Source organism: Lepidochelys kempii, chromosome 5 (genome assembly GCF_965140285.1).
Source record: "Lepidochelys kempii isolate rLepKem1 chromosome 5, rLepKem1.hap1, whole genome shotgun sequence".
Lineage (NCBI taxonomy): Eukaryota > Metazoa > Chordata > Testudines > Cheloniidae > Lepidochelys > Lepidochelys kempii.
The window spans coordinates 45,217,027-45,230,063 of record NC_136384.1 but is presented as its reverse complement, the minus strand read 5'-3'; the positions used below and the strand labels follow the sequence as shown (position 1 = coordinate 45,230,063).

Sequence of the window (13,037 nt, the reverse complement as noted above, 5' to 3'; positions counted from 1 at the left end):
CAGCTCTTGTTTCCCTAGCCCAAAAGTGATGCTCTACCGTATTCAGCTGCTCTACGAATGCACAAAGCACTGATACGTTGCTGCCGTCCATATCACACTCGGGTGACTGCGATTCAGGCTCTGCTAACTTTGCGAGTAACTCTGTGAGTAACTGTGCTGCCATGCGCCATGTCCTCACGACAGCTAACAGCGCATAGGAGAGAAGTGCGGGATCCACCCTCTCACTGCAGATGCTGGCACGTACTACAAAAGAATGACAATTGGAAAAACGGCACGAAAGAAAGCCAGCGACCTTTGGAGGGGTGGGACACAGAGGTGCATGATGGTACATTTTGTATATCCCAGAATGTGCTGCATTCTGTTTCCGCATTCCCACAACATCTAGCGACGGATGGTGTTGCCAGGTACTGTGGGATACGTACCCACAGTCCATTGCTCTTGCTGTCAACAAAGGTGCCCTGAATGTGGACACGATCTGTCAACAGAGGGAGCAAATATAGACACGCTTCGGTAACTTTGCTTTTGTCGATTTTTCCCTTGTTGACATTAGTTTAATTGATAAAACTTCCCAGTGTAGACAAGCCTTGTAAATGGGAATGAAGGTAAGGTTTAGTTCTTCTTTGAGTGGTTGTCTACACACATTCAATTCTTGGTGTGCATGCACCTCATACACGAGACTATTCTTTTTGGTCAGCAGTGTCCATTGATCAGCCTGCGTCCTAGATGCCTCATGTCCCTCTACCCTAGACTACAGAGGGTGGAGCAGGCAACCTTCCCTTAGTTCAGAGGCAGGCAAACTTTTCGGCCTGAGGGCTGCATCAGGTTTCTGAAATTGTATGGAGGCCGGTTAGGGGAGGCTGTGTCTACCTAAAGAGCCAGGCATGACCCTGGTTCTCCCCGCCCCTCCTCCCCCCCGTTTCTCGCCCCCTAACGGCCCCCCGGGACTCCTGCCCCATCCACCACCCCCCGCTCTCGGTCCCCTGACTCTCCCTGGACGCCCTGCCACCCCATCTGAACCCCCTTCTTCTTCCTGACTGCCCCCCCTGGAACCACTGCCCCATCCTACCACCCCTTCTCCCTGACCACCCCTGGACTCCTCACCCCTAACTGCCCCCCTTTCCTGACTGCCCCCCCCTTAAGACCGGACCCCTGCCCCATCCACCCACCTGTCCCCTGGACGACCCCTGCCCCCATTCAACCCCCCTGTTGACCACCCCGACCCCTGTCCACGCCCCTGACCATCCCCTGAACTCCCCTGCCCTATTTTCAACCCACTCCCTGCCCCCTTACTGTGTTGCCTGGAGCACCGGTGGCTGACAGCACGGCTGCACCAGGACAGGCAGCTGTGCAACACAGAGCACCGGGTCAGACCGGGCTCTGCAGCCTCACTGCCCAGAGCATAGCGCCAGCGGCTCAGCGAGGTGAGGCTGTGGGGGGGCAGGGACAGCACGGCAGGGGCTGGGGGCTAGCCTCCTGGGCCAGAAGCTCAGGGACCAGGTGTGATGATCCCGCAGGCCGGATGTGGCCCGCAGGCTGTAGTTTGCCCACCTCTGCCTTAGTTCCTTCTTACCACCTTTATAGAACCCCTGCAGTGTCTACTTTTCTCTTTGAAAATAGCTAGTGTTAGTTGTTAGGTCTTATAGACAATAAAGGTTTTGAGATTGTGGTGTGTTGGGGTTTATTTTGGTTTAGATAAGTTTTTTTTGGTTAGGCTAGACATGACATCCCCTGTGCTCCCCACTTCTCTTCCATAGCTTCCTGCAGGGGTGCTACTAACATGACAGAAGCTAAATCTCTCTAGGATTTAAGACCTATCCCTCATGTGAAGCTTTGCTGGCTAATAACTGGCACTCCTGGTGCCTTCTCTGCTTAAGAGAGGGCCATATCCCCAAGCAATGTTCCATATGTTGCTCCCTGTTTGGGGGACATCTAGACTGTTTCTAGCCTTTTGTAGAGAGGGTTATGGATGTTTTTACATAGGTATTTACTACCTAGGGAGGTGGTAGAATCTCCTTCCTTAGAGGTTTTTAAGGTCAGGCTTGACAAAGCCCTGGCTGGGATGATTTAACTGGGAATTGGTCCTGCTTTGAGCAGGGGGTTGGACTAGATGACCTTCTGGGGTCCCTTCCAACCCTGATATTCTATGATTCTATGGTACGAGTTAGTCAAGTCAGATCCATCTATCCACACTAGAGCTCATTCCACTAGAGATCAGGCAGCCTCTACTGCCTGTTTGAAGAGCGTCCCTGTTTCTGAAATCCATAGGGCAGCTATGTGGAGCTTGGTTCACACCTTATAGGGTATTAGTCTTTGGTAGTGGCTTCCAGATTGGATACCTGTTTTCATAAGGCTGTCCTGCAGTCATTGTTTAATTAGAACCCCTAGTATCCATCTCCAAGCAAAGAGACAACTGGTTCTTAGTCATCGAGTGGAATCCATAGGGACAATCACTTGAAGAAAGAACAGTTACTTACTTTACAGTAACTGTAGTTCTTCAAGATGTGCTATCCACACCGATTCCATGACCTCTTCCCCTTCTCTGCTTCTACGAGTTCTGTTTCTGTGCGATTCTATATTGGTGAAGGAACTAAGGATTGTTTGGCCTGAAGCATCCTTTATGACCTTCGGGCTGGGTTTAAGGGGATCTAGGGTGCAGGTGCAGCCCCAACAAACACTGCAAGCCAAAGAGAATCTGATCTCATGCTTGTGGAGTGCATGCGCTCTAAGAGTGGAATCCACATGGACAGCACATCTCTAAGAATGACCATTACTGTAAGGTAAGTAATCCTTCATCATGGATTTTCGAGATACTTTATTTTATGCTATCGTTGTTTTTTTCCATTTATGGGTTTATATAGTAATATAAGCACTCTAACTTTGATTTCATATACAGCTATTATATACGTACCTATACTTTCAGCATTCAAAAAGAAAAGACAAATTTAAAGTTCTATAAATTTGAGTCTCAGCCCTTCACTTAGCATTTATCCACCAAAACTTCCTTCTGCAGGATTACTGTGTGCTTCCCAGAATATCACAGAGCACTTAGATATGCCTTGAAATAATAATAAACTACAGTATAGAATAATTAGTAAAAGTTACATTCATGCTGTTGAGTTCTTGATGTAAGACTGCTTATGATTCTTCCAGAAACAATGAAAGAATTAAAGTTACTCTTACTTCCTTCCTGTGGGATTGACATTCTAGAATCTTAAAAGGTGGAGACATTTAAAGTAGTGCCCAGCATAAGTACAACAAGAAATAAGGCTGCTTTCTTTAGTTCTCTGACAGAGGGAAGATTGCTGTGCCAAGATTATGGGAGGACTTTTTAAAAAAGTGGCAGGCAATAGAAAATTTGGGGCAAGTTAGAGGTGAAAGAATGGCATTGGCAGAACTGAGGAAATGAGTAAAGAATGAGACGGAAAGGAGTTGAGGGAGGGGGTGGCTTTTCTTTAGGGACTACACTGTCAGGAATGTCCATGCTGTTGGAGTTAAGACGTCACTTACTGGATCAGAGACATGGTAACAGTTCCTGACACCACAACTTGGTTTAAGGTATACTTGGCATGCTTATAGTTTGGGGGTTTCATTTTAAAACTATAAAAAAACAAAACAAAACTAGAAGATATGACTTAGTTTAAGGGGAAGTTAAAATAATTTTGTATGTATGGGTCAGAAAAAATGTAATGTGTGATATAAGCAGAGTATAAGCTTTTGAAGCAGTAACACAAAAATGAGCTTTGATTTTTTTTCTGTGGCTGATAATAAGGCTAATAGGATAATCTGCTTTTTGTGTAGATACTTGGAGACATCCCAGGTAAAGGGTAGGGGAATTGGTGTGGTTGGTTGGTTTTTGTTTATTTATTTATTTATTTTAATCATTAGCTTTAGCTAATCAGTAAGTGGCTTTCTAGATATGGGCAAATGAGTTAAGTTGTATGGCCTGACCTGCCAAGGCATGTACACGAAATGGTCTCAAAGCAGGCATATGAGATAAAAATTTAACGTAACAAATTTGTGAAAGTTTCTGTTTTATCTGACTGACTAGGATTATGTACAGACAGTATTTTAAGAGAAGATTGTACAAGTGGTCACTTTCTTGAGGAAACAGTTTTAGGTTGATTTAGGCCTCAAATTTAGGACTTGTACAAAGTTTACAATACATCCACAACTTTTTTTAATTCTAATGAAAACTGTTTGGGGATACCTTGGATTTTATTTCACCTTCCTCTGCAGCATGGAAGTGTAGGTCACTTGCCAGGATCTTCTGGGTATCTCTCAATCATTTCCCTGTCACTGAGGGGGAGTTGGGTGTTTGTGTATCTTGGTTCCCCCTGTTCTTTGCATATAGTAGTCTCATCTCCAATGGGCAGCAATACTTTGGTCTCATTTCAGTTGGGTTTAGCGTGTGTATGCTGAGTGGTGCGGGTGGCCTGTGATACACAGGTGTTTGGACTAGATGAGCTAGTGGTCCCTTCTGGCCTTAAACTCGTAAGACATTGTTTGCTTCATTTGTAACCTAGATAATAAAACGTGCTAAAGCACATGAACCAGAAAGTAAAATAGACTAGAAATGTAGGCCACTGTCCTGCAAGCTGCGCCACACAGGCAAACCCTTTCACCTGTGTGGAACTGCAGTGACTTCATCAGGGCTCTTTGGGCCCCGTATGTGGAGCAGCTCGAAAGGCCAGGACTTAGATTGTAAGTCCTTTGTGATAATGCACTTGTCTTGTGTTTTCTGTGATGCATCTCTCATCTTTGTGGTATTAAAAAATAACAACTAGAAAAATCAAAACCTGACTGCTCTCTTTTTTTTTTTTTTTTTTGTCTAAATGGAGTGAAATGCAATAAGTAAATGGCATAACTGGTGAAAAGTAAATCAGACTTCATCCTCCTAGCTCCACTTATGGCTATGTCTCCAGTGCCATTGTGTTTCAGGAAACTCTTGGAAAGCAGTGATAACCTCAACTCTGGATGTTCAGTAATCAAAGGGCTGTTCAGACTTGACTGGCTTAGTTCCTTCCTTAGTATGGTAAGCTGTGCCATGGAACTTTTCATGTCTAAGTGGATTTTTTTGGGAGGAGTCGGGGGGATCAAATTTGTTAGCAGGAAATTTTGAAGTAATATTTCTTTTCTCTTTTTATATAGCTGTTGGAAAAACACAAGAATACAGAAAGCATGGTAGAGCTGCTTGAACTATATCAAATGGAAGATGAAGCCTACAGTAGTCTTGCTGAAGCTACCACAGAACTGTACCAATATCTACTACAGCCATTCCGAGATATGAGGGAACTTGCAATGCTCAGAAGACAGCAGATCAAGGTACAAACGTTTATCAAGAGATAAGCTATGATTTCTATTTGTATATAAAATAGCAGTGTAGGTTGACACCACGCCTGTTACACCTGAATGTGGAATTTCATGTTTTAAAATCTGTTGTTGCTTGAGAACCTTCTGTCTGTATTAAAATATCTTTAGAGCAGTACATTTCTAGGTCTCCACTTCTTTCCCTCCCCCCACAACTTCTCCCACATCCACACATACTTATTACCTTTCAAGGTATTCCTACAAGCAGTAAAGAGAGGATGGGTAGGGAAAGATTTTTTTTTTCTCATTTGGGGGAGTGCTAAAACACTACAGTGAGTAGAGTCATAAAAAGTACCTAGACAGATAATTTTTTCCCTTGCAACCTGCACTGCAAGCTTTTCAACTAAACAGTACCAGTTTCTTCCTTTATGCTCAATCAGAATTGTGAGTACATTGAAGAGTAAGCTGTTGTTGTCTTAAGCCTGTACCTAATGCATGCAGCTAGTCATCATTTTGTTTAATTTTATGTGCTTGTGACCATTTTAATTCCACGTTTAAGTTCTTATTTAGTATGTGACGTTTACTGTGTTATGGCTTACTGGAAGTATTGACTAATGTGTAAAAAAGCTAAATGTGCTTTCTAAAATCTGTTACTGTTTAATTATTTAGTGAGATTATTTTGGAGAGTGACGACCCCCCCTCCCCTCCCAGTGACTACTGGATTGGAGAACTTGGGTGGTACATAGTTGAGTCTAATGAGGTGAATGTATGTATGTTAAGATCTTTTCCTAATTTGGAAAACTTTGAGTATGCAAGTTGGTCAGCTGGACTTGTGAGAGGGAAAGATGCCATCTCTTGTTTTACTTTCATTGGTAGAAAGAAAGCAGTACTTGTATCTGTGATGACAAATTGTGTTCATCTTGGTAGCTAGAGTAGAAGACTTGGTTTATAAATTAAACTTGTTGGCAACAAAGTTATTTATACTAACTCTCACAGCATATGGAGTTCTAGAAGGCTTAGAAGTGAAATAAAACTCCACTGGGTTGCTATAGCTTCTTGGAGCTCCTTCTCAGGCTCAGTAGAACACTCAACATCTGAATCCCAATAGGAGCTGTGGGCACACAGTACAAGTACTACAGCAGTTTGTCTAAAGAAAATGGATGAAAGAGGAAAACTAATAAAGTAAGCTTGCATGAAACCCAGCTTCTGCAGTCAAGCATGCCTACAGAATAGTTTTAAATAAATGTTAAAGTTTAAAACAATTTAAAAATCATATTTTTATCAGGATATCAGGTGTAACTACAGGTGGTACAGCTAGTGACACTGGCAATTATGGTTGCCCCACACTGTCCATTAAAAGACCCTGTTTTCAGTTGCTTATAGCTTTTTAAATTTAAACTATTCAGGCTGAATCCTTCTGTGTTGGGAGTTCTGCCTTGAGCTAAATTTATTTTAAAAAAAGTTTCAGATAAAACAGTTGAGCTCTTTCAGGGAATGAGACTAGGAAAAAAATGTTTTGCCTTTAATCTTTCAGATTTTGCATTGGGAAAATCTAGTGCCCCAATGCTTTGGAGCAAGGGGTTGAAATTTGGCTGGGAGGTTGCCCTAGTGTCAGGGATGTAAATTTTTCTGTTGGTGTGAAACTCTGGCGACATTTTAAGCCTTGGGAAAAATATTATTTCACACATGCTCAGTAGAAACTTTAGAGTTGTGCAGCTCAATTCTTTAGTGATTCCGTCTGCACTGGTCATGCTCCGTCTCTTCACAGCACCTATCTGGAATTGCTGGTGCATGTACCATCTCCACAGAGTGACTGAGCAAATTCTGCAGAGACTGAGCACAATTTTTCCTGCAACTGCTCATCCCACCAGAAAGTGAGAACAGACATTTGCATGGCACTTCTGTAGCCGGCATTGCAAGGTATTTACATGACAGATAAGCTAAATATTTCTATGCTGTCCCTTCATGCCATGGCCACATTCCAGAGGACATGCTTCCATGCTGAGGACGCTTGTTTAAAAAAAAAAAATACGTTAACTAAATTTGTGACTGAACTCCTTGGGGGAGAATTGTATGTCCCCTGTTCTGTTTTACCTGCATTCTGCCATATATTTCATGTTTATAGCAGTTTTGGATGATGACCCAGCACGTGTTCATTTTAAAAACACTTTCACTGCAGATTTGACAAAACACAAAGAAGGTACCAGTGTGAGATTTCTAAAGGTAGCTACAGCATTCGACCCAAGATTTAAGAATCTGAAGTCCCTTCCAAAATTTGAGAGGGACGAGGTGTGGAGCATGCTTTCAGAAGTTTTAAATGAGCAACACTCCGATGCAGAAACTACAGAACCCAAACCACCAAAAAGAAAATCAACCTTCTGTTTGTGGCATCTGACTCGGATAATGAAAATGAACATGTGTCAGTCCGCACTGCTTTGGATTGTTATTGAGCAGAGCCCATCATCAGCATGGACGCATATCCCCTGGAATGGTGGTTGAAACCTGAAGGGACATACGAATCTTTAGCGCATCTGGCATGTAAATATCTTGCGACACCAGTTACAAAAGTGCCATGCAAATGCCTGCTCTCATTTTCTGGTGACGTAAATAAGAAGAGGGCAGCATATCTCCTGTAAATGAAAACAAACTTATTTGTCTTAGCAATTGGCTGAACACGAAATAGGACTGAGTGGACTTGTAGACTCTAAAGTTTTACATTGTTTTGTTTTTGAGTGCAGTTATATAACAAAAAAATAAAATCTACATTTGTAAGTTGCCCTTTCACGACAGAGTTTGCACTACGGTACTGTTTCTTTTATTTATAATGTACACTTTGATTTCAATTACAACACAGAATACAATATATATGAAAATGTAGAAAAACACCCAAAATATTTAATAAATTTGAATTGGTAGTCTATTGTTTAGTAATGCAATTAAAACCGCAATTAATTACAATTTTTTTTAGTTGCAATTAATTTTTTTGAGTTAATCGTGTGAGTTAACTGTGATTAATTGACTGCCCTACTTTTTATATTCTTTTCTTTACCCGAAGGATCCTAAAATGCTTTACAAACGTAAATTTAGAGTTCATAAGCTTTTTGGGATGAAGGGATCTGCTGAGCTGGGATTTGAATGAAGAGAAGGTGGTGATATAAAGGACTGAGGCAATGAGGAATATAGGAAGATACAGCAAAACTCTGTTTATCTGATCTAATTGGGATGGGGCCAGATGGGATAATCAGAAATCCAGATAAACCAGAGAATGGGAAAGTGCAATGCTGCAGTGTCATCTAGTGGCCACAGGAGAGATCGCCCTCCTCAGTGTGCTGATAGTCTGGTTAACACACAGAGCTGGTTAATGGAGGGTCAGATAAACGGGGTTCTGCTGTATATAGAAAAAGGCACATTAAGTGAGAAGGAACATACAGAGAGGGGCACATTGTGTGACCAGGATAGAGTGAAGGGGCAAGGGAGGGATGAAAGGTGTTGGGCAGAGTTTGTGTTTGAAATAAAATTGTGCAGGGTATTGAGGACAAGGAAAAGTGACTTAAGCGTTAGGGAAAGATAAGGGGAAGCCAGAAAAGGGACAAAAGTTTTTGTTATGGTATTACAGGAATTTTGCAATCCAGAGTTTATCTGAATTTCTTGACTGAATGGAGTAAGTTGCTTTTATGCTTCTGTTGCTGCTATTTCTTCCACAGCAGCAGTGAGAAACTTACATGATGCTAGTCAGGGGCTTTTGCTATGGCAGTATCTGCAGAGGCTGCTCCCCTACTGCTGCTGTGGGGCACTGTGGTATGGGGTAGACTATGAAATGTTTGTCAAGTCTGGCTCCAAATTAATTACTTTTAATAAAAGGTCATATGTACCTGCTCTTTGTGACAGCTTTATTGATGAACTGTACTACGGTAATATACAATCACACTATTGTATGACCTTGTGCAAATCTTGTGTACATCATGCTTAATTCTGATTTTTGTTAACTCACATGAACTCTGCATGGAATATTGGAAATCAAAATTTGTCCTCCCGGATGGTGGTGTTGACAGATACTGTGCAGCAATTGCTTATTCAGTTCAAACTCACTTTGCACCAAAGACCATTTTCATCAGTTTAATTGTCTTCCCTTTATTAGGGCGTATTGTTTGAAATCTTTCTTTAGTAATCGGTGATTTAGAACAGATTCACAAGTGTAGATTACCAAGCAGCGGTCTTACATTCAAGAGACGGAAGAACAAACAATCTTATTCTTACACGCTCTATAAGAAACTGGCTGACCTTTACTGTAGTAAGTTGCTTGTGTATAAAACATTCCGGACAAAATTTGGACCGGGTATAAGCGGGTGAAACTCTTAAGTGGATATAGTTTTATCTCCTTATTCCATTTGGCCACAGGTAGTTGAATACTTGCTCTTCAGCCTATTGGCTGCTTTTGCTCATCTTTCCAGTTGTCTAATGCTATAAGTACCTGGTTCTTATGCTTTCTTGATGACCTATGCAAAAGTAAGCTCTCAAAATGGAATCCCAATTATTTGGGTTTTTTAATTGCCAGCCTTATTGGAATAAAATGTTGAAATGTTCTCTCTTATCTGTCTCAAGTATGTGTTCAAAATTGTGCGTATATGTATACGTCGAAATAAAACCTGTATGGGCAATGTAAACTGATGCTATTTAAATATTAACCCAGTCATTTTCATCTACAAAAGGCCCGTAGAGCATCATAAAGCACTCTGTCATCTTTAAACCCTTCCCTCCCCGTTTTCAAGATTCCGAATGACTAACAACTTATGTATAGAATTAAGTTGAAATACATTTTAAAGATGAAGTGAAAATTTTATCTGCTAATGCCTGAGTTCTGGGTTTTTCACGCAACAGTCAATGAAATTATAGTCATCCTGAGCAGCAGTTCTAGTGATTTGTCTTTTCCAGGAAAAATGCACAACTCTGAAGTAGGACCATGGAAGGTAAATAAGGGATGAACTGATGTTAACAGCTTCAACTTCCTGTGTGTTTATTTAGTTTCCCTATGTATTAAGGATTTTGAGGTCTTAATGTTTAAATGTGAGGGGGAGGAAAAAACAGGTCATTAAAGGTTTGTAATAAACACTACATTATTTTATAGGCCTGTGAGTACGCCTGGGTGGAGTGACATTATAATACCTAGGTTTCTTTGTCAGTACCTTTACAGTATATTTGTGTGTACTATTTAAATAATATATTTATGTAATTAAAGATGATATCAGATAGCAAATTAAGTCTGTGCAGGCAACCGTAAATCTTGAACTTCCTAATGTTTAAGTGTTTAGCTTTCTATCCTAAATAACATTCTCTTAACGAAGGGTTTTTTAATGAAGTTTCCTAGATTTCCTGAAGGCAGGAAAAAGTACACAATAGAACTTGTTTTTACAACTGTAACAACCCCTTATCATGCATCAACTTCAGGATTTGAACCCTGAACCTTCAGCGTTGACTTCTACCACTCAAGCTACAGGACAAACTGTTAGTTAGTAGTAAGAGAAGTCTGTCATCCCATAGTGGGGGAATGGGCTGTCAGGCACTATGTTCTAGGCTAGGGCTAAGGGATGGTTGGCAGGAAGATCTGATCTGTCTCTTGATTCTTCCCCCAATGCCTGGTGAGTTGAGTGGAGTTTCTGCTCCAGTGGGGGCAATGGGCTGCTGGATTCTGTAGGTGGTTGTGGGAAACCTGACCACACATGCTCTTGGATGTTGGGAGAAGCTCCAGCTGCATATGTTACCATGAGAGGGAGTGAGGGAATGAGCTGTTAGGGCTAGGTGGTGAGTTTGCAAGAACAGGGGAAGAGTGTTTATGGGGGCAGGGAGCCTAGCCTGGTTCCCTGAATGAAGCTGGCCTTGGGGCACTGGGATGATGTGCTGGGTTTTGGGGCAGGGGAACTAGCTGAATTCTTCTTCGAGTAGATGCAGATGTGTATGCCAAGTAGGTATGTGCATGCCCTGTGTGCTGGAGCTGGAGACTTTTGCTTAACAGTACCCATAGAGGGATGGTGCTCATGCCTGTAGCCCCTCATCTGGCTATATGAGGTAGTGCCGCCCTGATCCCCCTCAGTTCCTTCTCATCACCTATTGGCTGGAGTTGGAGTTCTGTGTGGTTTATCTTAGCATAGTTTTTTACTGTATATAGTTAATAGGTAGCTAGTTAGTAGCGTTATTTAAAAATTATAGGAAGTAGTATAGTGGTAGTGTTCCCCGGTGATGCCCTCACAGAGTTCAAGAATTGCCCTTTGTGTGGAGTGGCGATTCCTAACTGTGACCCCCCACATGTGGTGCTTGCTCTGTCTCAGCGAAGCCCACCTTAAGGAGCGCTGTTTGATCTGCAGATGATTCAAGAAGAAGACTCAGGTTGTGCAAGACTTTTGCTTTAAGTATTACCTGCTTGACCCAGGCCATGAGGCCTCACCCAGTACTGAAGCTCTCCTTGGATTGCATATCACCCTCCAGCTTGGAAGGCGCTGCTGCCTCCTATTCTGGGTCAGGGACCTCTCAGAAGAGGTGCAGGAGTTGTTTTCTCTCCTCAGCACCAAAGAAGAGATCATATAAGACCAATTAGGAGTCCTGCAGGTCGTGAAGCAACTCCCGCTTTCTCTAAGAAGAGCGCAGCCTGGCATGGTGCCAGCTCTGATGCGTGGGGTGGTGCGCGCGCCTCCCTCAGCATAGGTTGGGGATGGCAGACACCCTGTATTGTCGACCTCTGGTTCTGGTCACTGGGCATCTGTTGAGTCCAGTACCGATGGGAACAATGCCGGTACCGACGGTGTCAGTGGTGTCAGCGTATCAAGCGGTGGTGGACCTACTCTGCCTTTTGGTCCCATCCTCACCGCTGGTCTAAGACTTTGCAAGGCTGGCACCCGCAGTGGCTCCCCTGTTGGAGTGTGCCGCTGAAATCTTGTCACCACACCACAAAGTACCCCTACAAGGGTTGATATGAGCAGAGTACTAGGGACAGTACAGTGTTCTTTGGTACTGGGCCCTCCTTCGGCACTAACACAATCATTGCCACAGAGTCATTGCCGTGGAGTCTGTTGCTGCCCTCAACCTTGAGGCACACAGGCACTCCGGTATCATTGTTTGCACTGGGACTGACCTTGCTAGCGGCACTGACCTTTTTAGTACCATTGTTTCTGACTATGCCGGTGGCACCGATTCTGACCTCGTTCTGGGCTATGGATAAGTAGGATCGTCTGTTGGCTCCTTCTGAAGTCGCCCCTCTGATGTTTCCTAGATCCCAGGACTCCTATGCTTCAGAGTTGGGCTCCTTATCCTCTCGCTCCACTTCACCTGAGAGAGTCTGGAGGTCACCAGTGGACCAATACAGCTACCAAGGTTGGCTTGTGCCATGAGGTCAGGATGAAGGCCCCTGGCCCAGCACCTACTGGCTACCAATACCTTACACGTACTAATTGCCCTTTGGGCCCAGTGGGAATCCCCTCACTCCTGGAGGTCTTGCTTGTCATCAAATTCAAGAATGAGATCCTCTGCTAGTGCGGCATTGGTGGCTGCAGACCAGCTTCAAGTCCAGATGCCTGCAGTTCCCCCTTCCTGTGGAGCCACCAGTGTTTCCTCATGTGGAGCAGGATCTCCCTGTAGTCCTTGTCCTCATCCCTGAATGATGTGGTGTTGCCCGGTTCGTACTCCCCTTTCATCCCAGCGGACCTCAGGGCATACCAGGACCTGTTAGGTTTAGTGGCCTC

General features: G+C 43.2%; 1 protein-coding gene across 2 annotated transcripts in view; it reads left to right on the top strand.

Moving 5' to 3' along the window:
* The window catches only part of JMY (junction mediating and regulatory protein, p53 cofactor), a 131,743-nt gene that overhangs the window by 29,045 nt on the left and 89,661 nt on the right, over positions 1 to 13,037 (top strand). For both annotated transcript variants that reach the window (XM_073344135.2, XM_073344133.2), the window contains exon 2: positions 5,149 to 5,322. In XM_073344135.2, coding sequence (XP_073200236.1) covers positions 5,149 to 5,322 — 174 coding nt within the window. The remainder of the gene's footprint in view (positions 1 to 5,148; positions 5,323 to 13,037) is intronic.